The sequence below is a fragment of the Aedes aegypti genome, chromosome 3 (genome assembly GCF_002204515.2).
Source record: "Aedes aegypti strain LVP_AGWG chromosome 3, AaegL5.0 Primary Assembly, whole genome shotgun sequence".
Lineage (NCBI taxonomy): Eukaryota > Metazoa > Arthropoda > Insecta > Diptera > Culicidae > Aedes > Aedes aegypti.
In genome coordinates this window covers 14,622,543-14,649,283 of record NC_035109.1, presented here as the reverse complement: position 1 = coordinate 14,649,283, position 26,741 = coordinate 14,622,543, and the positions used below count along the sequence as shown (strand labels likewise).

The 26,741-nt window shown below is 35.2% G+C and overlaps 1 protein-coding gene across 3 annotated transcripts in view; it reads right to left on the bottom strand.

Moving 5' to 3' along the window:
• Window positions 1-22,728, bottom strand: part of LOC5570137 (kelch-like protein 5) — a 38,316-nt gene extending 15,588 nt beyond the window's left edge. For all 3 annotated transcript variants that reach the window (XR_002501438.1, XR_002501439.1, XM_001653069.2), the window contains exons 1-2: window positions 22,124-22,728; window positions 12,707-12,767 (exon numbers count right to left, since the gene is read on the bottom strand). Coding sequence is in view for 1 of the 3 variants with exons in the window: in XM_001653069.2 (XP_001653119.2) it covers window positions 12,707-12,767; window positions 22,124-22,292 (230 nt within the window). In the remaining 2 variants the exon portion in view is untranslated. The remainder of the gene's footprint in view (window positions 1-12,706; window positions 12,768-22,123) is intronic.
• Window positions 22,729-26,741: the final 4,013 nt, after the last annotated feature.

Genomic DNA, 26,741 nt, shown 5'->3' with positions numbered 1-26,741 from the left:
TTCAAAATTAGTTTATATTGGTATTAAGACTCGAAATTGTTTCTCCCGCGTAGACTGTCCATTTCCTAGTTATTATGCAAGTCCCGGAAAACCTCGGGATCCCGGTATTTCTCAGATTTTCAATAAAACTAGTATTTTTGTTGAAATAGAAGAGATAACCACCTTTTAGTTTCAGCATATACTAGCGATCAGTGACATCAAATTGAAATTTTAACGATGTGAGCCGTGTTTCAGCGAGAATTCCTCATATGTTTTCACTTATTTGCTAAATTGGCCGTTTTATGAACATAATAACCTATTTATTATCTTTCCTTTATGATGTTTCCCTATTTTATCAAATCTTTTTTTTTCGCGATTTTTTTTTAAATTGTGGGATTTTTTTTTGTCCCAAGATGGACCCTGTACGCTTCACGCACCCTTGTCGTACTACTACGTTTAAACATAATGATAATAATTGCAATACTTTCGAAACAATAATTGACGTTGAAAACAAACCGAACAACAATTCCGAAGGATTGAAACATCCAACGAAAGTTTTATCACTTGGTAAACCTAAAGCAGGCTCTTTTTCAACATAAATGGTTGGTGCGTTCGCATGAACATGAACACCTGAATGGCACGGAGAACACAGACCTGTGCAGAGTAGGGTGCGGCTTATTTTCAAAAGTTCTCAAATTCTAAAATTCTTGTGCTCAAATGAATTGAAATCACATTAAAAGAGAAACTTCAAAGTTTGAACTAAAAATATTAACATTAAGAGGTGGCGCAAGCGCCTTGAAGCTGAATTTTCAAGTTATAAAAATGGCCTTCAGTGGAATAACCATAACTTTGTTATTTGTTAACAAATTTTGAAGCTTTTAGCACCATTGTCTTTAAAATTGAATATATGGAAACTTTGTAGAACATCAAATTTGTCTTAAATTGAAACTTGAAGATAGTTTTCTCGAAATTTTTCCTCATTTTACTTGAAAAAATCATTTTTGGTTGGCCATAACCTCATAAATACTCAATCAATTCTAAATATTTTTACATGTTTTTGTTGGATAACTTGGTCAAAACAATTTTTCAGTGAAATGTGTTGTATGAACAACTAAATTTGCTTCAAAAACATGTAAAAAGATTTGGAATCGATCAGGTATTTATGAAGTTATGGTCAAACAAAGATGAAAATTTTAGTGAGAAGAGGAAAAATTTGGAGTAACTACTTTTAACTTAAATTTGTTTTGATTTTATATAAATTTGGTGTTCTACAAAGTTAATAAAAAAATAATTTTGAAGGGAATGATGCTAAAAGTTCCAAAATTGGTTGAAAAATAACAAAGTTATGTCTACTTCACTGAAGGTTATTTTTTATAACTTGAAAATTCACCTTCAAGTAGGCTTACCAGATGGTATCCTGTGGGAGGACATGTCCTCTTTTTTGATTATATGTCCTCCCGTCCTCTTTTGGGCAGAAAATGTCCTCCTTTTCCAAAGTTATCGAATATTGAATTCAGATCCAATTTTTCTTTAGAATCTCTTGGATAAATATGTAGGAATTTTCACTTCAAACCCTCTTACTTACCCAGATACTTGCTATGTTTTCTAAAACTTTCAAATCAAATATGAAACAGTACAGGGCCATCCCACTTGGGTTCAAATTGGGTACCACTTCTAGTACTGCATTTGGTCCCTTGGTACTTCAAAAGATACCCAAGTTTGACAGATCACAGTACACTTTTCACGTCATTCTAGATTTTGCTCTATTACCTTATGTGCCATAAAATTTTAGGCAACTGCAATGGACATGGAGGTCTTCATTTCGTTTCTGGTATTATTGGTTTCCTTTTTATATAATATTTGATGCGCCTTCGAAATGATACCTACTTTATTTCGGTTTCGTAATCTTATTGAGCATGTTCAGTTGACAGCGCCCTTTGCAAGCTGTCTGGCAAGAATTAGAGGGTTGAAATGCTTTTGAGTTTTTCTAAAAAAAATGCCTAAATCAGAACAAATTTATCAACCAAACTAACACCTTTCTTTTATCTAAAAATAATAGATATTAGAAAATGTTCAAGCATTCCCATTTTTTTCTCTGAACTATTTATTAACACTTTTCAACATTAAAAGTCTTAAAATGACCTTAATTGCCCGAAGAATCAGAGTTCACAATTCTTTGCTAAGATGTGCAACGCCTTTTGTTAAATACAAAAGCATCTAAGATTGAACTAAACATCAGTTATGTATCAAATAAGGAGAAAATCCTTCTGGTAAGCCTACCTTCAAGTCGCTTGCGCCACCTCTAAATGTTAATATTTTTCGCTCAAATTTTGAAGTTTCTCTTTTTATGTAATTTGAATTCAAAAGAGCACACGAATTTTAGGTTTTGAGAACTTTTGAAAAATAAGCAATAGGGTGCAGAGGATAGGAGAAGGTTTCGACCGTGATTGTTTTGTATTAATTTTGTTTTATAGCTGTATCGGTCATGCAACTCAAAGGTAAAGGGAGTCTATAGAAGCAAATGATGGAAACGAATAGGTGCATAGGCGTCGCAAGGGAGCGACAAGATTAAAAAAAAAGTTTATGCGCTACATCTTCTTTTTTATAGATATTTGAGATGTGTAATCATATTTTCATATAAAATAAAGATCGATTCATTGAAATTAAATTATGGCGTTGGCATATTACCCCCAATTATCCTACTATCTACAGTGCTGTTCTGAATAATAGCAGCGCATGTCGATTTTCATACAAAATGCTCAACTTTGACATGCTGTAGTTTTGTTCCCTTTCAAGCAATCGAGTTGAAATTTTCTCCACAGAACTACAAATATGCCCAATTTTGTAAACACAAAATTTCAAAATATTCTAAGCCCCTGCCGGAAAGTGAGATACTAGGTGAAATTGTTCGAAAAAATAGCAGTTTTAAAAAATTGAATTTCGGCTTGACATTATAGTTTTAAATTGTATATCACTTACCATTGGAACAATCTCCTCCTACTTATCAAACCTACACCTAAACCGAAAATGTTTAAAATATTTGTAGAAGAAAAATTTTAAAATGAAAAACTGCTATTTTTTCGAAAAATTTCACCTAGTGTCTCACTTTTCGGCAGGGACTCAGAAAAAACTGAAATTTTGTAGTTACAAAATTGATCATATTTGTAGTTCTGTGGAGAAAATTTCAGCTCGATTGCTTGAAAGGGAACAAAACTACAGCATGTCAAAGTTGAGCATTTTGTATGAAAATCGACATGCGCTGCTATTATTCAGAACAGCACTGTACATTAAACGTTTACCGACTGGAGTCTCAGCATGCAAATAATATTATGAATATAGTATTTTGTGGAATTTTGATCCAAACTTGATCTAAGATTTTAATTTTCTTGGAAAATGTCCTCAAAAAGTATACAGTTGTATATGATTATGAGTTTTATAGAAATACAGGGTCAAAAAGTGATGAACATTCCTGCAGGGACTCCTGCATGATTTTTTTTTGGTGAATCAATTGTTTATTTTTTTTTGAAAAAAAAAAATACTTAAAACTCTCGGAGTAATTAATGGACAAATAACTCAAAACTATGATGAATTCATGAGTAATCACACCATCAAGGACTTAGGAGAACTTTCTGAAACAACTTCTGTGAGAATCCCGGAAGTTATTTTTAGGAGAATTTATGGAAGAATTTCAGAAATATTTGCCTACGAGAAACTCTAGAAGAGTTCCTGCTGGAATTTGTACAATCATCCCTGGAGAGAACTCTTTCAAGGATTTCTGCAAGTATATTTTTTGTTCTCATGAGCAGTTATGTTGGCAAATTTTGCTGCATAAACCTTGGATGTTTAAAAACGGTTCTTTGCAAAAAATATTCTATGAAGATGAATGATGGAAACAAATTGTGAAAACTATAAATATAAGATTACTAATAGAATATTGGAAAGTATTTACTATGGAAAAAATCTACGTAACATAGGTACTATTGCTAGAACATATATTCGGTGTTACGTGATTACGTGAAATGCAACCTAACTATACATTTCGTGTTCACAAACGAACGATGTTGCCATCTGGAGAAAAAAAAAACTCGGTGAATGATGCATCGAAAATGTAGCATGAGAAGGTACAGGAAGTGCACTTTCACACTTTCCAATGGTTATATAAAATTTAATAAAATTAATAATCCAGTTAGAATGCTGAACTTGTCAATGGTGTCGAATTTGCGAACATGGGCAGTAAAGCACTGTTTCCCAACCTTTTCGGAGCTACACAAACGTCTTGCGGACCTCTAAAGACGGATGTTCTTGAGATAAATATTTATTGAAACATGCCGAAGCTTTCAAATTACTAGGCAGGCGCTCCTACAAATCACGTCTGTAGTATAACATAGATCTTGATGGCGAACTCGTCAATGCAAGAATTCTTCCTCGATCCTTTGGGAAAATCCGCTAGAATTGAGCCAGAAATCATCCATCAATCCTGACAAAATCCAACAGAAAATCATGCAAGGCAAGTAGTATTAATCGCTTGGGCACCTCCATCACTCACCTTAACAATGGGGTCTTTTCTCCATCTAATTGTATAAAGCTTAGCAACTAACCTCACTTATATATGAAAGTTTGCTGTTAGAAAGCACTTCAGAACGACACATATAGGGTCAAATATGAACTCAGTAGGTATATAACAAACTCTGTGGAAGTGAAGTTAAAGTGCCAAGAATAAGATACATCTTCATACATGATGGGAAAATTTCAAATCTCGCTAGCAATTTGTCAAAAATATTCCGGAGTTAAGATGAAGATGAATCGAAGCCAAACTTTAAATTTTCAAGAGCACGGATCTGGGAAACCAAACACCCGTTTAAGTTGAAAACTTAATCGATTGGTCACTAGCTGGTGGTGGTGATTCGGTTTCAGCTCAAACGGGTGTTTGGTTCTCCAGATCCGTGCTCTTGAAAATTTGAAGTTTGGTTTCGATTCATCTTCACCTTAATGGTTTTGTTTTCGCCTTGTTTAATACTTACAATGACCAGAGTATCTCACCATGGATCTTGCAAAACTTGCCAAGGATTGAGCCGCAAATATTTCAGCAATTTTCTATGAAATACTATTTCAAATTTTCAAGGTCAGATAAGACAAGCTCAGGTGTATAGAATTAGAATGGATGCGCATTGAGTGATTATATCTGACTCGCAATCTGACATAATGACATTTTTATTATTTTCCAGTATATCCACAGTTGAAAGAAACAAAATAGGTTACAAATACTTAGGATTTTTTTTTCACTTCATTTCGTCCGAACAAATTGTTCATCTATAAAAACTGAACATTCATTAAAAATCCGAAATTTTCCTGTAAGCATTGTTTTTGCAGTACTGAGTTCAATAAAATTCTTTTTTCTATCATCGAACTGTAGTTTTTACAAATCCTTCTTCTCATAGAAATCATATGTGATTATTCTTACGCTTGGAAGCATCAAAGCACGGATAATCATAATTATCTCCGCGTTGCTCTTACTCCGGCTCCATTGTAATATTGATGTAACAAGATGAATCGGCCAAAATGCGTTTCTGAGTTTGATAACATCCCATCGATTGCGATCGAAGTCGAATCCAATCAGTACGGTGTGCGAAATGCAAAATAAAGCCAAAAAAAGAAATGTGCGCTATATCTGCTGCATCATACGCAATGCATCATTGACACGGTGTATCCATCGGTCCACATTTGAGAGCTGATACAATTATCATTATCAGCCACAAGTGCATCATGCTCCCCCGTGGCCGGCCAATTAACCGACACGCGTTAATGAAAAAACACAAGGGGGTTTCAGTTGTCGGTTTTACGGATTGATGGCAATTTGGGTCATGTCTGGTAAGGTTTTGTTGATCGATTTCTTTCTTTCGATTTAAACCCCCAAACGTTTCTCCATGCCCCGTATACACCGGCTTCATTTCCATGTCAAGTGTCGGGAGCTGTTTGCAACTTATTTATAACATGGTAGTATAATGAACATACATTCCATGGGCACGCGCTCTAATCATACACCGGGAATCAAACCGTCAGATTTATAAGGGTTATCATCGTACGAGGTGCTGTGAATTATAGAGTGCTTCGTAATGTAGCGAAATTGTGTTCTACCCGGCTGGTGGTGATTTGCTTCCTGGTTTGCCTTTTATAGACAGGAGGAATATAGTTTTGCGTCAGCTCGTCCGTTTTCTTAGGTACCTACTACTGCTGATGGATGACCGAAACGAGTCGTTTGAATTATTTCGTGAACTGGAGAAGAATCTTTCCATTTATTTGGAAGAGCTCAGGGACTAAGGCACATTATTTGGTTTTCGTGGGTGCTGACCAACAGGGCGGTAGGGTGAACCAAAAATTTAAATTGCTGTTTCACGAGGATTAAAAAAGATTGAGTAAATATCACATTTGTCCGAGTTGTGCACCTAAATAGTTAGGTATATAGACTATTTTAGTCGACTGTTTAATGTGGAGCAGCCTAATTTTATACTTAGCAGTCTAAACTTTCATTCCAAAGCTCTAAATTCCTCTTTCCATATGAATCTGCGCTTTGGAATGCTGTATACACGAATTAGTATATCAATAATATCAAGTATTCTCCGATTATTATCAACTTCCCCAACTTCACCTAAACAGGAAAACTAACGACCCCACTCTTTTGAGAGAATCACCGCGCCAGTTTACATGTAGCAGACAGAAAGCCGTTACAAGCGTTTTCCTGTTGTTATGGGTTTCTTCGCCGCGTTGACGAATCCTCGCATCACGTCTCTGACCAGACCGCTTAGCTATCATGCGCCAACGGAGCGAGAGTAAAGATTCTTTGTTTGCAAACTTGCCATGATGACCAAGACCCTGCCCTGACTATGTATACAGGTTCACGCGGTTTGTAAAAGTAGCGTAATCGACGCGACGCGGTAACTATTCAACCGCGAACATGTGGACCCAATACATGGAACGTGCTAAATTCGAACGCAGTTCGTAACGATCACGTACCTACCTATGACTCTGGATCAATAAAAAGATAAAGTAGAATTAACATGAAACAATCCAACATATTATAAATCAATAAAACAATTTCACTTAAGTAAATGAAAAAAATAGTACTATACCATTTAATTCCACTAGAGTTTGTATCGTTTGACAGATACGCGTATTCCGACCTCAACTCTAAGGCCGGCTTTTCATTTACTTATACATAGATATTTCAATAATCAACTCAAAGATTTATTATAATTTTGCTTAGTTCACCTATTTTTTCTCATTATTTTTAAAGTAGTGGAACTTAGTAGAAATATGGTAGTGTTGTTATCTTAGCAGTTTTTGTCGGTGATAAAGAGTTGCCGAAAATACAACCGTACTGTACAGAAAAATATTCGACGATGGATGTAGAAATGAACAAATAATTCGAAAAAGAATAAGGAGCTGAAACAATTGCTGTGTAACAAAAATAACAATTAAACATTTGCAGTAGATACAATTATTCTATAACAATGGTCTATCGAACTTAGCGCCCTGTTGAAGAGATATTTCCGTGTACATTGTTTTCAGAATGTCTATGATTAGTGAGAATTCCCCATGGAAGATTTGCTACTTCTTTGTGTGACCGAAGTCTTAGGTATTAAATCATTTGAGAGCTCTCAACAGTCTTGTGTGACGATGATTTGACTAAAAAGAAACAGCTCTACTTTCATGAGTAGACATTAGAGTTTGACATGAATAATTCAATCTAAAACAGTGGTTATGACCGTGCAGGAGATCCATAAATGCGTTCCATGGAAATCCACTAGGGTCTCGCTCAGAATTTTGAAAATTTTCATGATCTCGCTACGAATCTACAAATGAAAATGTTCCTAATTAGGTCAAATAATTACAGACGTTAGCATGATTGGTGTGAATAAAAAGAAAAAAAGATTATCCCTTGTACATTAACCGTGGATCTTCTGATCCTGAGGCCCAAACCTGACCATCATCTCTATTTTAAGCCGATGGTGATGGACTGTAGGGTTCACAGAGTGCATTCGTGTTGGCAACCCTATGAGAATTAAGAGTATAGAGTGATACATATTCAGTTATTTCACAATGATAATCGATTCCTACATAAAAACGATGTATGAACGGATTGTCCGACATTTCCCCGATAACCATTTCCCCGAATGCAATTTCCTCGAATAACGTTTTCCCGAATGAACTATTTCTCTGAAAATTATTTTTCCGAATGTACCATTTCCCCGAAAAAATCTTAATGTAATTAACATACTAAAAGCTATCCATGGTCCTGCTTCCAGAAAGTATTTAAGGTGTTGGCTGATGTAAGATTAGAAGAAAATTGATTAATTTGTTATAAAAATCCATGTGTTTAAAGTTACAGATGTTCCAAATAATGTGCCACGAGCATTTCGCTCAAAACAACTTAGATTTATTTTTGTGATAGCCTGATGACAAATGCGAGCACATGATAGGCAGTTTCATTGGAAGCGGTACCCAAGTAACCAATAAGCATTTCAAATAGCACTCATACAGCATACTCATACTCATACAGCTTTGAAACTATAGCTGCCTTAAGTGCTTCACCAAAGCAGGTTTTGGCGAAATAACGGGCTGCTTTAATGCTACTCCTTCAGAAACGTTGTAAATTACTGTCAAAAAAGAGTAACGCCACCCATGAAGAGCAAAACAAAATAAAAATACTGTCCATCTCCATTCTCTTTCTTCCTTTCTCTTTCTGTCGCCGTTGCTATTTTTGATGTTTTTGTTGATCTGGTGCAGTTTTTTGTTGGCTTTATTCTAGATTGAGATTCGAATTCATGAACTGGTGGATAGTAAAGTATTAACGATGGTGCTCCATGCTGCAGAATATGCCACAGAAGGTTCAGTGCCGAGCGATAATTTAATACCGTACTTAAGCTACACCCGATGATTTGTTTCTGAGCAATTGGATGCAGAATATGTCAGAGCGAGCTTGGTATCGTTCTAATAAAATTGAAGATGATTGAAATTGTGCAAATGGTTTTATTTCCCCGTAGAGCTTCAGCTCTTAATTCGGCTGATATTTTTTTGCATGCAACTAAAGAGTTTATAGAAAGAAAAGAAATCACGTTTTGGTTTCCGCAGTGGCCATCATTTTTTTTATTTCATCAGATGGCAAAGCCATTCCACACATGAGGCATTGGTATGAATGAGACGGAACGCTTTTATAATTAGTAACATGCAACCTGTACTCTTCATTCCTGACACTTGTACAGCAACAAACAAGCATTTCGGCTGCTCAGAACTGAAAACAACCCTTGCAATGAAAATGCTTATTAACGACAAAATGATTTAAGATAGCAGTGCTTCTGCTGATTTAAGACAGCTAAGCAATCAAACTGCTCAAATAAAACATAAAGCAGATCAAGTGCTATAAGCATTCTGCTGGGCGGCTTATTCAAATGCTTGTCGGTTACCTGGGTATCTTTGAAGTATAGTTATTTGGCCTATGAACTTTGGACGAATGAACATTCAGCTTAGTTTTGCCTTCTTAGAATAATAGGCTGTTCATTATATTTATACTGTTCCAATATGCAGTGACACTTAGCTGATAACCTTAAATTTTTGCTTCTTTTAATAATAGGCTGTTCTTTCACATTGTTTCGCATTATTACACGAAGATGCCTTATTTAGCCAAACGTCTTCATGCCATATGTCCACTAGGTTAAACGTAATTTCACTATACTTAATGACAGTAGCTACAGTGAAACCATTTAAGGATCAATGGAATCTATTATATCTTGCACTACACTTGTACCCGAGTAGCACACATGTTGTAATTGAGCATTATCAACTAATATATGACTAAATCTGGTCATATATAGTTTAAAAATACACTTTTATAGCATCTGTTTTGCTTGGGTAGATACTTCTAAAAGACAACATGCTTCTTTATTGATTTTCTGACAATCAATATTTGTTTTCCAGATAAAAATCTTTTTATGTCTTGGATAGAAACAATTTTTCCGAAACGTTCCTTATTGGGACATCTAGTCAAGCAGCAAAGCTTCAAAGAACTGCTTACGATGATAAGAAGGTAAGAGTTTTAAAATTATCAACTATTTTGATGCCAATGATTATTAGACAAGTAATATAAAGAATAACAACCTGTTCTAAAGAAGGGATGTTTATAAAATTGAAAGCAAACCTTTTACGTTCTCAGTTGTAGTTAAAAAAAACACATCTGCTTATGTTTTAAAAAACACAGACTTCTAACGCGAAACGGAGTGCTGAACTGTCAGATGCGTCCAAAATCAACTAATGTCGAATTCGTTTATGAGTCTAGGCACTTCTTCATATTATTATTGGCATTAACATCCTCACTGGGACAGATCCTGCTTCTCAGCTTAGTATTCTTATGAGCACTTCCACAGTTATTAACTAAGAGCTTTGTTTGCCAAACTTGCCATTTTCGCATTTGTATATCGTGAGGCAGGCATGATAATACTCTATGCCCAAGGAAGCCAAGGAAATTTCCATTACGAACAGATCCGGGACCAACCGGGAATTGAACCCAGACACCTTCAGCATGGCTTTGCTTTTGAGTCTAGGTTGGAACTGGCGAAACTTGGAACTGGTCGCTCTGAAACACAGTTTCAACTCCAACCCGAACCTGAGACAGAGCTACAATTTGCTTGACGTTGGTTTGTTTATGTGTTGACCCTGACACTGGCCCAGTTCCTAAAGCGAAAACGACATTTGTGACTCATTTATTCTTTCTAAGTTTTCATGCAGTGAAGATCTCATTTGAATCCTGCAAACTGTTTTCAACCAGTCAAACTTTATTTCACTATTCTGCCTTTGCTCGTTCCGCCAGTTGTCATTAAGATGAACTATGTTTGAACAAACGATTTTAAGCATAATAACATTTGAATATCGAACTTAACTTTTTTTTTAACATATTTTTAAAAGCAGACCTGTCAGTAAAAACTGTCATCGTTTTTCACTCCAAATATCTCATCTTTCGTTTTTCGATTCAAATCATTCATAAGAGAATCATTCGTTTGAAACGATTATCAAACTTGCTGGATATAGTCTTAGGCAGCGTTCATTTATTACGTAACGCCTAAAGCCTGATTTGCTACTGAAAAGGAATCGATAAAGAAATTTCTCGCCGATTTTCTACAGCGACTCCCATTTGAACTGACATTTCTTTTCAAATGCGTACTGCGATCAGAAAAAAGCGCATTCTTGATCGATTCCTTGCAGAAATCATCCATGGATCAAGATAGGCCGAGAAATTACTTGTCAGCAGCGAATCAGGCTTAAATTGGAAATTTGTGCTTTTTGTATGAAAAATTTCATATTTTTGTGTGAACGTTTGAGCCTACGTCCCCTTTCAGAAAATTATTAAAAATAAATAAAAAATGTCTTTGGAAAAAACATTCGGGGAAACGGTACATTCGGGGAAACAGTTTATTCAGGAAAATGTTTTTCGGGATAAAATCCATTGGAAGAAATCATTCGGGGAAATGGTTTTCGGGGAAATGTCGGACAATCGTATGAACGATATCTTCATAATATATAGAAGAAATATTTACGACAATTGGATACAAAATAAAACAAGATTTTTTTTTCCGGAATTCATGATTACGTTAAAAGCGGCTAAAACACCCTAGTATCTTCGGCAAAGTGATAGACTAATGTGTTAGCAAAAGGCTAGTGGTATTTTCGAATCATTTTGAACGTAATTTTGGGGTTTCGTGGAGGCATTACCGTAGAGCGCTCCAACAAACCACTAAATTGATTTGATACACCTTTAAAACTTTATCGAATTGGCTCATTTTTGGACAGATAATTTATTTTTATAGATAAGTTCAGAATCTGATGTGGCATGAAGAGTCCTAGAACTTTTTTCAAAAAGCGGACAGGTCTAATGTACAGGGTGTTCAATAAGTTCGAATACACTTGAAAAAAAAATATGAAAGTGCAAAAAAATTTCTAATTGTTTTTTTATTTTTCTTTAACTTACAATAACTTTGTCAATTTTCAACTGATTTTGAATATTCTATTACGGTTAGAGCAATATAAATAATATTCAAAACTACTGTTTTTTTTCATAATAGGGTTGTGAGGTGTATCTAAGGTAACCATAAAGGTAAATACATGGAATTACTCTAAACATTTGAGATAATTATTACATGGGGGATATTTAGGTATGAAGATCCAAAATGAAATGAATATTCTACGAATTCAAAGTATTGAAACAGATTTAAGTAGTATCAAGCCTTGGCAAACGTCACCCAGCAGGAAGAAAACTACTAAAAAAATAAACACTACGTTCAGACGCCCCCCACCCGGAATGACAACGATCGCAAAAGGAAATCATAAACCGGTAGGTCATCGCACAAAAGAAACTAAGAAAATCTAAAATGGAAAGGAGAAAAGTTCGAAGGAAGAAGTCTTACAAGCGCACTATTCTTAGTATGGTGCGTTCAAGAACCTCTTCTGGACAAAGCGCAACGCGCCAAACCGAGCCAGATGTGCGACGACTGAGGGCAGCGCCCCCAAACAAACTTGAATCCAAGCAGGGAACCCACAAACCAGTCACTCTCAATCTCGGCAGTGCATAATGATGACGACATGGGGACAGCACAGAACAGAGAGAGCACTGCACGACATTGACATTGCACATTTTGGTATGACGCTTTCTCACTATATTGTAAGGGAAGAAGGAACTTACCGCTTGCCATCTAATCCTGCGATCAAGACTACATCGCACAGCTTCTCGTTCTGTAGGTATTCTAGAATGGAAAACACAAAGAAAGAAACAGAGTGAGAAATGACTAAACGTGATTATTTCTTCGACAGTAATTAAAATTTCCTGCAATTAGAACGCGACGACGAGGTCGACCGGGTCGAAGAGCTGTGCTCCAATCGGGCAATGCATTCTCACGGGAAAGGCCTGTCTTCAAGAACAAGACTACGAAAAGGCTTAGGAAACTATAATAATGATTTTTTTGTGCAACCCCTAAATACTCAGGAAGATCTTACTTTACCGAAAATGCTATGACCAGGTGATTTTCCAATATATTAGGTACAGTTTTCTAAAATGCTCATGAACACATAATTTATTTATTAACAATCACCAAAAGTTAAAAACCTTTTTTTCGTTCAGATGTTGGAAAATTTATATGAAAATCATTTTACAGATTTCCTGATAGCAAATGTAGTTCAGAGAAAGATTTTCATGAACATTGCTTGAACGAATTGGTTTAAAAAATTTGTAAAAAGATCACGGTTATTTTTTGGTAGCTGGTAGCGACAGATTAGAAAATAGGAACTTTGAAGACTTCATGTTAGAAAAAAGAAACCATATAGGAATAAACTAATTCTAACAGGAACAAGAACATAAAAACATTTTTTTAAGGAATTACGACAAGTATTGCTCGTGACTGGCGCAAATACATTTATCTGAGCTAGTTTTACTGGTCTCAACCTAGAGAATCTTCACTACTTCGGAGGTATAAAATAGATTGGAAGACGTTTAAATTTAATTGCAATTTACTGTCATTTCCTTGTAATTTGATGATTTATTTCAGCGAAACATTTAAACCAAATCGCCATACAAAAACCAAGTGTTCGAAATATGAGTCTGTTTGGAATTTGAGACAAAACGGTACAAGGAAAACAGAAGAAAATTAGTAAAATTTATAATTATAAATATATGTTTTTTCGAAACTATTTATTCTTATGACCCTTTCTTATCCACATTATTGATTTCTGCTGATCCCAATTAGGAAATCGAATCAATAATCATATTTGCGAAAGATATCCAATAATTTCTATTAATAAAAAATGAGCGCTTTTTTTCAAGGTGTACAGCCAAACATTTGGGGCGGTGCATATCTGCTTACAGTACCAAAATGTATGAAACCTTGACATGAAAGTAGCACCGGATGTATGTATGAGATGTGCTGTATCTATTAATATCAACATGATGTTGCCATGTTTTACACTGTACGTACTACATACTCTACGACATGATGTTTCCACATTTATGTGCACCGAAGAGGCACCAAGTACCTACCAACTGCAATCATGCTAGGGAAGGTGTACCGGTATTCGCCATGTACCAGTTATTTGCCACCCCAGATTTTATACCGTTTTACTTCATATATGGTTGCCAATTGTTTAGTGTTTGCTAAATTGCTTTGAGATGATACGGAAACATTCTTGGAAACCGCAAAATTTTCTCAGAAAATAATAGAAAAAAATCATTTTCCTTAATTTTTTTTGCTCCTTTGGACCTATTTTTCGCCACCTGTTCCTGAATTCGCCACCCTCCATAAGAAATCAACGTAAGTGGCGAATTCAGGAACCGAAATTAAAATCGTGGCGAATACTGGTGCAAGTGGTCCAGTATTCGCCACCACCATTTTTAATACAAAAACAAAGTTTCTGATTAGTTTTTATATTTTCCCTGCTGAGCATGGATTGAAAGCTTTCGTTTAATGTCCAGACAGTAACCAAAGGTCTTTTGATTTATAAATAAACAATATTTTTCCTTAGGGTGGCCAAAACTGGTACACTTACCCTATTTGCGCGCGGAGCGACACTGGAAAACAAAGGGCAAGAACATTATTGCACAAGATCATTACCACCATCAGTGAAAGTTCCATGCATCTGTGGGTGATGACCTCTCTTCTTTCATCATTTTCCTGCTTGCATGGACTGCTTGCTGCTATTGATAGGAGCAGCATATCTCAGAGGTTCGCAAACTGAGAAACTTTTGATAATAATTGTAGCACAGCGTTATGCATTCAGGGTTGGTAGCAAATAAATGTCTAAAACAGTGGCATCTCGTCCTAAGGTGCACTTGGTTCACTGCTCAGTCGAATATTTCAAACTAATAAAAAAATATTCATTATAAGGACTGTTCATTTAAGAAAGTGGACACCTAAATATTAGCATTTTGGTGTACAAATTCCATAAAAACAAATAAAATTTTGTTTCAGTGTGATCTCAAGTGTTTCTGCTGTCAAACAGACAAAAGTTGACATAAAAAAATTATAAATTCTAAACGATGGGTCGAATTGACATGGCGACTCTCAATTTTTTTCTGCACAAATGGTGTACAGAAAAACTGCCGTTCCGAGATTTGGCTTAAATCGCGAAGTGTCCAAATTGAATGTTTTCAACGCTGTGGCCAAAACAAATATTCCTGACGACGTACGATACATCCCAACATAAAAATTTGGGAAAAATGATTTGGTATGACAAGCAATTTGCTCCTGCATTATGAAAGTACTACATATTTCACGAAGGGTTCAATCAACGGCGAAAATTACAGAACTGAATGCATTAAAAAATGGCTTCTGCCCATCTACTGAAAGCATACCATGCCTCCATTGTTTTTGCCAGACCTAGCATCGGCTCACTATGCTTCAGCTACTTTGGAGATGCTCAAGAAGGAATAAGTCGAATTTGTAGAAAAATGATCGAATCCATCAAATTGCTCAGAACTACGCCTCATTGAAACATATTGGACAATAATCAAACGGCATCTTAAGAAGGATGGAAGAGAAGCAAGCTCCATCGATTTTTTCAAGAAAATGTGGTCAGCAGTTCAAAAAGCAGTTCGAAAAGTTCCGAAAAAAGTTGTGCAGAATTTTATGGGAGGTATCAAAAGAAAAGTAAGAGCATTCTCCAGCAATGCTCAATAAATGTTCAAATTTATGTGAATTTGATCGAAATTACGTTGATTTCCATGTATTTTAGGTAAACTCATGAATTTGTTCGAAAATAAACAGTTTACTGTAAAAAACACGTGTCCACTTTCTTAAATGAACAGTCCTTAAATCCCAATATCCACAGCGTTCCATTTCATTTCTCTCCGTTCCATGAGCTAAATGACGTTTGAACTATTTCTAATCTGAACGATGTGCAAATTAGCGGGATACAGATTAAAAAGTGTTCAGATTAAATGTGGTCAAACCAACGGGGGTACCCGGTAACTTCAATACACTTGAAGATTGCATCCACTATTGGAAATGATATTTAAAAGTGGATCATTTTTTTTACTGAAATACATTACGGCCTTCCTTAGCCGAGTGGTTAGAGTCCGCGGCTACAAAGCAAAGCCATGCTGTAGGTGTCTGGGTTCGATTCCCGGTCGATCCAGGATCATTTCGTAATGGAAGTTTCCTTGACTTCCCTGGGCATTGAGTATGAGCTCTCAATTAATAACTGTGGAAGTGCTCATAAGAACACTAAGCTGAGAAGCAGGCTTTGTTCCAGTGCGGAAGTAATGCCAAGTAGAAAAAAAAGAAGAACGTTTTAAAACTCAATTGCAAAATGCTTATTTATAGTTAAATTTAACGGTTTGTGTAAATCAGTGCACAGCTAATCGAATTCCTCTGGTCTAAAAGTTAGGAAATTTGAACACCATGTGTCTGAAAACAGAAGTCCAACCGAAAGAAATTTTCCGATATTTTTTTTTTTTGCAGATATTTCTGCAAAGATTATTCCTTGTTCTCCATAAGTTGATTGATTATATCTCCCACGGTTTTGCTAAGGACTTCCTCCAAAATGTTTGTTCCGAATAACTTTAAAATTTGGGAGTTTCGCTAAGGATACTCCCAGGAACTATTCCTCAAGGGCACCTTAAGGGATTTTTTGATACATTTCGAGAGTCGTCCAGAATTTTCCCATAGTAGGCGTACTTAATTTTTTCAGAAATGCCCCTAGGACACAAGGAAAAGTTTTGAAACATTGCCTAGATAAATTCCCGAGGAGGAAAGAATAACTTGCCAATAACTTATGCATACCATATTTTGGTATCATACCACAATTAGGTATTGTTCAGTTATCAATACCTCATTTTGGTATTATAATGGTATTTGAAATTTTTTTTTAAAACAATTAAAAATACTTCATTTTGGTATTCGACAGCTATTGAGGACTGCTGGAGGTATTGAACTAGTATTGAAAAATTTCACTTTTATATGAAAATTCATCAAGTATTATTTAAGTATTACAGTACCTGATCTAGTTATCAGCTTGGTATTTGTAGAATATGCAGAAGGTATTATTTGAGGTATTTTACCTCTTATGCAGGGCTCATTCATACCTCATTCAGGTTGTAAGTATTGGAAATTATCTGGTATGGAATACCTCAATTTGGTATTCAGTAGTTATTTTCTTCTGCTCGGGTTGATCGGTGCTCCGACAAACCGACCTGCATGATATTTTGTGCATCTAACATTTATCCAAGAACACAAACAATACGAATCTTTCCCGGGCAATTTTGACACAAATGTTTCCTCAAAAGAAATGTTTAATAATAAGAAAGTTTTAATATGACGGCAAATAATGCAAATATTTTGTTATTCCGAATGCAAACGTAATCGGAGCATACTGAAATTATTAATAAAAACACTTGGTCCAGTCTGGCTAAACACCGACTAATTGTTGCAATAACTGTTGGGAAATGTTTCAGAAGATACGCTGTATAATAATCTGCAGGGTTTTATGAAAAAATCCATGAACAGAATAAAGTACGCTTCAATCTCGGCTGTTAGTGCTTCGTTTAACCTGAAATTATCAACTCAGCTTGAATATAACTAAAAATTTGCGAGAATTACTCATCTTAACAAACTTTACAGTTATCGCCGATCTCCAATTTTGACAAAAATGATAAAATTTGAAATGATAATATTGAGAGCAAAATAGTTTTTTTTTTTTTGCAAAGTTGTTTAACTTGTCAATAACGACTCCTGGAACTTCCATCGATTTCCCTAGGACTTCTTTCAAGATACGCGTATAGAAAATTTTAAAGAATACAGTCAGTAATCTGTCCAGAAATGCCTCTGCTCTGAGGTTTTTTTATAGTTCCATTAAAAAATGTCATTAAAGATTAAGGCTCAAGAATCCATCATTCAATCATCAGCAATCATCAAAAATGAAAAACCAGTATTTTCGTTCAAATTTAAAGAAATCCTCATAAAAATCTATCATTGCCATCCAGATGGCACGTGTAATGCAATGATAGATTTTCTTGAACATTGCTTAATTTTTGAGCAAAAAAACTGGTTTTGAAAATTTGTAAAACGATGATGGTTATTTTCCTCTTAAGATTTCAACCAGCAATTCCGCTAAGGATACTTTCAGGAATTACTTCAAAGATTCGACGTTTTTAGGGAAATGTCAAAGAAATTATCGGAGAAGTTGAACGAAAAAATCCGGGAGGCTGAGTAAAGAACTACTTGGGATCTGGCTCTTTATTTCTAAGTAAATCACTAAAGCAACCTCAGTTGAAATTTGTGTAAGTTCTGATGTAACCATTGATGAACTTCTACAAGGATCTCTTGAAGAACTTCTGAGAGGTCTTGAAAGAAATAGTCAATCGAATCTTTGGATAATATGCTGCAGGATTTTCGAGTGGAATCTATAAAGAAAATTGTTTAGGAATGATTAGGTATTGAAAATACTGAAATAATAAACTTTTGATAAATTAATAGAGCATTAACTTAAGACATTTCTCGAGAAATGTTTGTAATAATTGTAGAATGAAATGCAGAGAAAATTCATAGAGAAATTTCAGATAGAAACTTCATGAGATATTCCTAATTGAATTTATTGAACAGATCCTGGAAGAGTTCTTAATAGATTTCCTAGAATAATTCCTGGATGATTTTTTGGAACAATGCCTCAAAGTAACGGTGGATGAATTCTTGAAGGATTGCTTATGAAAATGCCTGGAAGAATAACTGGACAAATCAGCGTAGGCATTATTCTAGTGTATCTAATAAAAGTTTTTAAAATAATTTCTTCAAAATTTGGATTAAACTGGTGGTAGCGACTGAGCGTCTTAAAAATAAGAACTTTAAAAGAAATCAAGCATAGTACAGACAAGAACCAAAAAAACCGAAAGGACCAAACAGAGACAAAGAAAACAAAAAGAAACTAAACAGAAACCAAAAGATAGAAGTTTTTAAGAGTTTTGATTTCCAAATAAGGGCTCATTAACAAATTTCATAACCTGAAAATATTACAACTCATACAAATTTTGAAAAATATTCATACAAAATGCGTTTTTGTCTCAAGCACCAAAATACCGCTATTCCGCTAAATTCAGGGTTACTAAATTCATTTCCGTTTTCAAAAATTTCATAGCACGTCTAGTTTTTTGGGTATTGACTGTTGAAAATCCAAAATTTGACTATATCATCCAACTTCCACACAAGTTTGCCAGCTTTATGGTAATGTTGCCACAGAATTCAAACTTCATTCAATTATTATGAACATAGTTCATATCCGATGCTCAAAGGTTATTTTTTGATGGTTTCGAAGAATATTGAATTTTGCCATAGAGAAACCTTTTGACGGATGTTGTAACATGTCACGATTAACATGAATCAGAACGCGTTCACTGCATAATTTTTCGCCCAAACCATGCTCGATTGACTTTCGGATCAAATATGGCATACTAGAAGGCAGATCGTGAAATTAAAGCGTAAAAATCCACCAAAAGTTATGCTTTGGTTTGCGAACAATTGATCGCTAGCACACACGCCGAGCGATTCATTTTTCATGGAACGGAGTTTGTTATTGGGACTTGACGACTAATGGTTTATCGTTGTTGCTATGTTCGCATGATAAAAAACAACCGCGATGCATCATTGATTTTGTCATGATCACTAGATACCTTTCAAAATATTTGACAAAAAAATCATGTGCGAATCAAACAACTCGTGGATATGCACCAATGAGTAACTGTAACACTCATGATATGCAGCATATCTTGTGAGGCTTTTTATTGTATACTACTACAACTCTGCAGTAGGAGTAGCAGTGCATGATAAAACCCGCCTAAACAAGCTCCAAATCTGAGGGACACTATTGCTATCAGATGTTTGGAGATTGTCTATCGTGCCAATAAAACAAAACATCTACCTCCAATAGTAAACAAGCGAGAAAAATAGATTTTATCATCGCTCTCTCTCTTTGGGACTCTCGTTTGCTGCTCTCATTCATCAAACTTGTTACATCTTGCGAGTCATTTCCGATCGTGGATTGCCATAGATGGGATGTTTTTCTTCACTTGCTTCGGTCCTGCTTTAAATCATTTAAGAACGAATCACTGCAATCTCTGTAAAATTCGGGAAATATTTTTAATAAAAAAAATTTAAGTAATCTCCAATGGAACTTCTTTAAAAAATACAGATACAACTCTAATGAATGGGTTTATCTCCAAAAACATCTAGAAAAATTGCTAAGTTAATTATTAAAAATAGAGTCAATCAAATTTCTGGATTCTTTTCTGCAGGATTTTATGAAGGAATTCCTTTTTGGAACATCGTAAATCCCTAAATAAATTTGTGTACGAATGATCGGATAACCTCTTGCAATTTATTTAGAAATGTTTGTTTAAAAATTTCTGCATGAAATCCTGAGAAAATTCTTAGGCAAATGTATATAGTAACTTCATATTCTGAAAGATTTCCTTGAATAACCTGGCCGATTTTTTTAAGCTATTCCTATAAGAAACTGTGAATGAATTTGTAAAGAAACCTCTATAGAATAAGCTAGAAGAAACTGAAAAAACGGCATAGAAATTCCTGCAGGAATTTTTGTTGGATTTCCTGATGAAAAAATCTTTTTTTGTTTCCTGGAAATTTTTTTCTTCAAAACATCTGGAATGCACCTTAGATTTTCTACAACCTTAGTTCTGTACAAACTGAAGAAATCGGTAAAATAATAATTGAAAAACACTGGAAGAAATTGTTTTTGACTATTTCTTGGTGGGATTACTAGAGGAAGTCGCGTAGAATTGCTGGAGAATTTCTTGTAAGATATTCTGGAAAAAGTATCACTTTTGGCCCAAGTGAAAATCGAGAAAATGTCAGAACTGAAACAGCAGTTTTCTCTATTAAAATCAACAAACCGAAAAAAAACTGCTGTTTAATTTGCAATTTAAACAGATGTGTGTTATCAATTTTGAAGAAGAAAACTGCTTTTTCAGTTTTGAGATTTGCTTGATTTTTTCTTGAGCCTTAAGGAGTGAGTTCTCCTGGAAGTAATTTCCAGAATCTCTGGAGTAATTTCTGGAAGAACTCTTAGAAGAGTTTCTGAAGAAAACCAAAGAAATGCTCCTGAAGGAAAGTATTCTGAAAGAAACCTCTGGAGAAGAGTTCTTGAGACATTTCCTCGAAGAAATTCCTGAAAAATTTGTGAAACAGTCGCGTAAAATATTTTTTTTAATGTATCTCTGGAGCTTCTATAATATTGCACCAGGTTTTATTCATAATGAAAATAGTGACTTTGTTTGTTGACAAAAGAGACTTTAGATACCTTACATGCATGAAAAATAGAGACTTGCATTAAATTAAACAAGTATTTCAAAAGATACCAGCTACTAACCATGCTACGTGGATTTTATTGACAGAATCGCTGTAGGAATCTTTGGAAGATCTTTTAGAGTAACAACTGGAGAAGTCTGAAATAGTCTCCTGGGGATTTGTTTAGAGCAAACCCTGTCAGAGTTACTCGAGATTATAGCGTTGAAGTGCTCAAGGATTTCCCTGAACAAACTCTTGAAAAACCTTTCTGAACATCCCTTGAAAAAATGCTGAAAGAATGTTTGGGATAATTGGTGGAGGAATCTAGAATAAGAATAGTACAGTCATCTCTCCCTAACTCGATATTGAAGGAACCATCGATACCTCCGAACACAAATTTAAATTTTGATTATTTCGACAAAGTACATTCAAAATAGTAAATTAAATGTTAAAAATAGTAAATATTTAGAACATTGAGCAACGTGAGCAAAGAGACCTACTATAAGCCTTGGGGGGGGAGGTCAACGGTTTTTCTCTGATCCCTTTCTGGCTACGCCCACAATAATTTGCAATAAAGGTTTTCTTTTTTGATTGCTGGTTGGTAATGTAATACCAAAAGGATAAAACAGACCAATATATCAATCAAATGAATGAACAGGGAAAAATGTAAAAGATGTGTGTACCACAATATGTTTGAGATACCCTGCAAACCTTAATTCCTCTCCCTTTGGCTGGGAACGGATGATGAGGAAAACACAACGAGAAACAATATTGACCGTGTCCAAGTGACAAAGAAAACCCAAACCAAACACACATACCTTGCATCCTTTTCAGCACCAGATCCGAATGTTCCCTGCAGCGGAAGAACTCATCCTGGCTGACGGAGGAGTTCAGGCTGGCCAGGCTGAAATGGCTCTCGTCGGTGACCAGGCTTATCCGGGCACTGGCGCTCGAAGTCGGACTACCCTTGCAAGACATTTCACTCATGCTTTTGTTTAGTTTCCCTTATCACAACACTTTTGATGTTTTGGGCTTTGCACTTCCGAGATTAAAGAGCTGAACTTGATTACTGCTACACTAAATTTCTCCCTCGAGAAAGAAAACACAGCACTAAACTGGAACACTCTTATTTTGCACTTCCACTCTGTATACGATCTGCCCTTGGCTTCGTGGCCGATTCGCGGAACACTACCGTATTTATTTTGCTTTGGTTTCTGCTGCTGCGTGGAGGAAATTCACTTGTCCGCTCGCGACGGTCTCTTCCCGATGTCTGACGGCCACAGGCTCATCGTAGTCGCTCTGATCCCGCAACCTGATTTCTTGTTTTCTCGGATCGACACGACGCGAGACGGTTTTTTGCACAAGGAAATCTGAACAAAACCTACCGAACACTGACTGGTGTTTCGCACTGCGGTCTGTTGTATGTCGACGGTTCATTCACAAATTATGAAACGATGAGAGACATGAGCCCGTTACGAAATGATAACATTGCTGATGTTGATGTTGCTTCCTAACGTTCCATCCCACTTCCTTTAACGCCTTTAACAATTTCATTTATATTTAAACTGATCTAAAATGTCTTTTGCAGAAGTTCTTCCTGTAAACTTACGTTTTTGCAAGGGAGTGATACATATATAAACGATTTTCATTCTGTTACGTAGTTTATGATGGACACACTATTCAGAGATTTTGGAAAGCTCTTACACCACCACATTGATAATGAAATACGCGTCCCCTCATAGTTGTGTGAGTGTTTTATTTACTCTTTGTTGTGGAAAAGTGACAGCTAGTGCACACAAAAACGAATTTACCTAAAAATTAAGTTTTAATATGCCAGTTGGAAGGTTCAAAAGCAAAGAGGTGTAAGCGACCTTCTATGACCCGGATAAAAACGTATCATTCAGTGAATGGAATAAACCATTAATGTACAATATAACGTATTGGATGCAATACAGCGTATTGTAATTGAATGTCGAAGCAATATTATTCTTGTTTGGATATACAATTCAAAAACAATATAATATATTGTAACAGAACATTGTATTGTTTTTAATTGGTTTTATACCTTACAATTTTGGTCAAATTCCTATTTTCGCGTAAAACAACTGTTGCTTTTTTCTATGTAACTTTGCTGAAAGAAATAAACAAAACAAGTTCAGAAAGCAAGAAATGGTGGGTGAAAAATATTCAAAAACTTAAAATAAGTAGGTTTTTAGAAGTCACTTGACATTAGCTGTAACGACGAATGCAACCATGATACAGTTCGTTGAATTGTTTTTGTATTGTACAACAATACACGAATTGTTAATCAAGACAATACATGAACATTATATCGTATTGTATTTTCAAAATGTTTGTATGAGAAAATATCTATATTTGTATTGTTACGATACTTAACCACCCATACATTATATTGCAAAAATCTCATATACCATACAGTGAACTGTTCAAAACAATATATTGTACTGTAATTGTATTGTCATTTTACATATACTGTATTGTATTTCCAATATATTGAATGGTACTGTTACAATACGTTATATTGTTTTTGTATTGTATTTTTTATTCGGGGAGCCTCTGTACGTGTCAAAAATTATTTTGTTCTTTTCCCAAGAAACATTTGCCTATTTTATAATCATTTATTAAGCAATTTTTCACAACTACATACTAAATAGTTGTTTTATTATACTACTTTGCAGCTGCTACGCACACATTGTTCAAGCAAATCTGGCGAAATTATTAGGCTACTTATCATTTAGTGATTGTAATCATATATTGTTATGATGTTTATTCAGGTTTGGTGGGCTTGGTGGCCGTGCGGTTAGTGTCGTCAGGCATTTAACCGCATCGTGTCAAGGGGTGCGGGTTCGATTCCCGCTTCAGCCATTGAAACTTTTCGTCAGGAAAGTTTCACGGCTGTACCACTGGAGCATGCTTGTCCGTTGTCTAGTGTTAAGTTTACAGTCTGTGCAGCTAAATGGCTGAAGACGGTGTCCGTGTCTTTTTTTTCATTAAGCCTAATAAGGACTGTTGATTTAACAACGCTAATTTAACAAACAACATTATTGCAGTTTAATTCAGCATCATGTTTAACAATATTTTAATTATTTTCATGTGAAGCCTTTTTTCAAGCGTTGTTCACACAAATTTGGAGAAGTTATAAAGCGTGTTGTTGTATATTGGCTTTATTCTACAACTTCAAAATCGCTTTCTAAGCATTTGTCGCAGCTTTTATTCAACTGCCACAAAATTAATTGAAAACAAATAAATGACCAAAAATCGATTAACACTTTACTTCAAATGCAGTGTAAACTTTTACCATGAATTAATAATCACTTTCAATAATCACCTGGATACTGGATTCAAACTCGAGACCTTCTTTTCGTCGGCGGTATACCTTGCCATCTGCGCCATCCTTGAATTCATATATCAGCCTTCCAGTGCCCTATATAAACCTCTTGTAGCTGAATATTAATCAGGCTTGAGCTTCTATTAAACAATGTCTAATCAACACGTGCTACACTCAAAATAATCCACACGTCAAGGCTACGTGAAAACATACGTAGTTTTTTTCCATCGCACTTTTCACGTAGCAGCTACGTGAATCATAGGTGGCACTGAATGAACTCATGAGCAAATGAACTTTTTTCGATCCACCGGAGTTTCACGTAGCATTTATCAGGGTTGTGCGTACCTTTTACAGAGCGTTTCATTGGATTGTAAACATTTTATCCAGTATGTTTTACGGGAACTTTAGATAGGAAAGACATTTATTTCAGGTTTTCTTTTTCACTTTCCTAATATATATTTTTTAATTGTTGGAAAGAAATTAAAATGAAACTAATAAGCAATTACATTTAAACATTTATTCAACTTAAAAAACACTTTAGCACACATTGAAGAAAAAAAAACTGACGGATTCCGTCTGCCATCGTGGTATCAGTCCGGTTGCAATCCGTTTGTAGACCACCAGATCCGCTTCCAACGTTGAGTCCTTTGCGTGTCGACGATACTGCCTTTCGTTCGAAACGGGATGCATTGCAGGTGTTTCATCAGCACTCTCTGCTCAGCTTTATTAGAAGAAATGAAATAAAAAAAAATATCAATAAAGAATTAAAATTATTTTATTATTTTAAACAAAATTTACTTACCATCCTTTTTTAAATATTGTACGCGGTTCCGAAGGTGTTGGAGTCAAACTTGCAATTTTTTTTTCAACGACCGGCCATTTTTCAACTCACCACAACACAGAATGAACTAGAAGTTGAACTGTCAAAATTTCGGTTCATTCACTCGTACGTTCTATTCACGTAAGAGTAATGTTCTCCAACAGTAAATGTTATTAAGGGTTCATTTCATATATATCTACGACTAGGTGATTGTTACCGTCGTCAGGTAAACTAAAGAAAAATTCATTTGTTTGGAATCTACGTGATTTTCCACGTAGCCTAGACGTGTGGATTTTTTTGAGTGTATGCTGATCAACAACTGAACAAGCGCATTACTTCTGCTGCTATTCAGTGCTGATGCAAGCTGAATTCAGCCGGCTATTTATAGCGCACAGTGAGAAAATTTATTTCAATGCTGATCAAAAATAAAGTTTATTCACCAAGTTAAAACAGTCTGAAATGATTAATCGAATTTTATAATAAGTTTTAACTTGTAATAACTTTAATTTAATTGATCATCTAACTGTATTAAAATTCATTTATTTCACATACTATATTTTTATTAGGTCAATATTATTATTATATGTCGTAGTCATTCTATCTATTAAGCATTATAAATATATAAAACCTATTTCAATCATTTTGATTTTCAAAATAATCCTACATCAGAAGAGTGATTCAATTTTTTTTAAACATAATTGAATAATTGTATTGAGAAAGCATCAGTTATGATTGTATCCAATATGTTTTTATACAAATTAGTAAGTTTGTGACGAATTCGCCAAGGGCAAAAAACCACTCAAATACAGATGAATAATAATAATATTAATAAGTTGAACATTGCAATACTTTGGGGAAACAACGCAATTTTAAGATATTTTGTCCATTTATAAAAAATTTGGCTATGGTGTGACCTCTTTTGTAAGGCTTATTTGTTGCTGAACAATGTGTCCATTAATCGTTATTTTGGCCTTCTTTGGATTAACTGCTCGGATGATACATCGATGTTGAATTAGGATTTTATAAAATACGTATTCAGCTTTAAATCATGTTCATGTTAAGCATGGAAACAGCTGAAGTGCGAAGCAACCAAAACGTTAGTTCGTCTCTTGTACATCTGTTTACACAAATCGATTTGTTTGGTTGAATATTGGCTCTAGAGTGTCCATCCCGGGACATCCCGGGACAAAAAATCCCGGGATTTGACAAATTTCGGGATTTCCCGTTTCCCGGGATTTTATTTCTGATATCCCGGGATTCCCGAAAT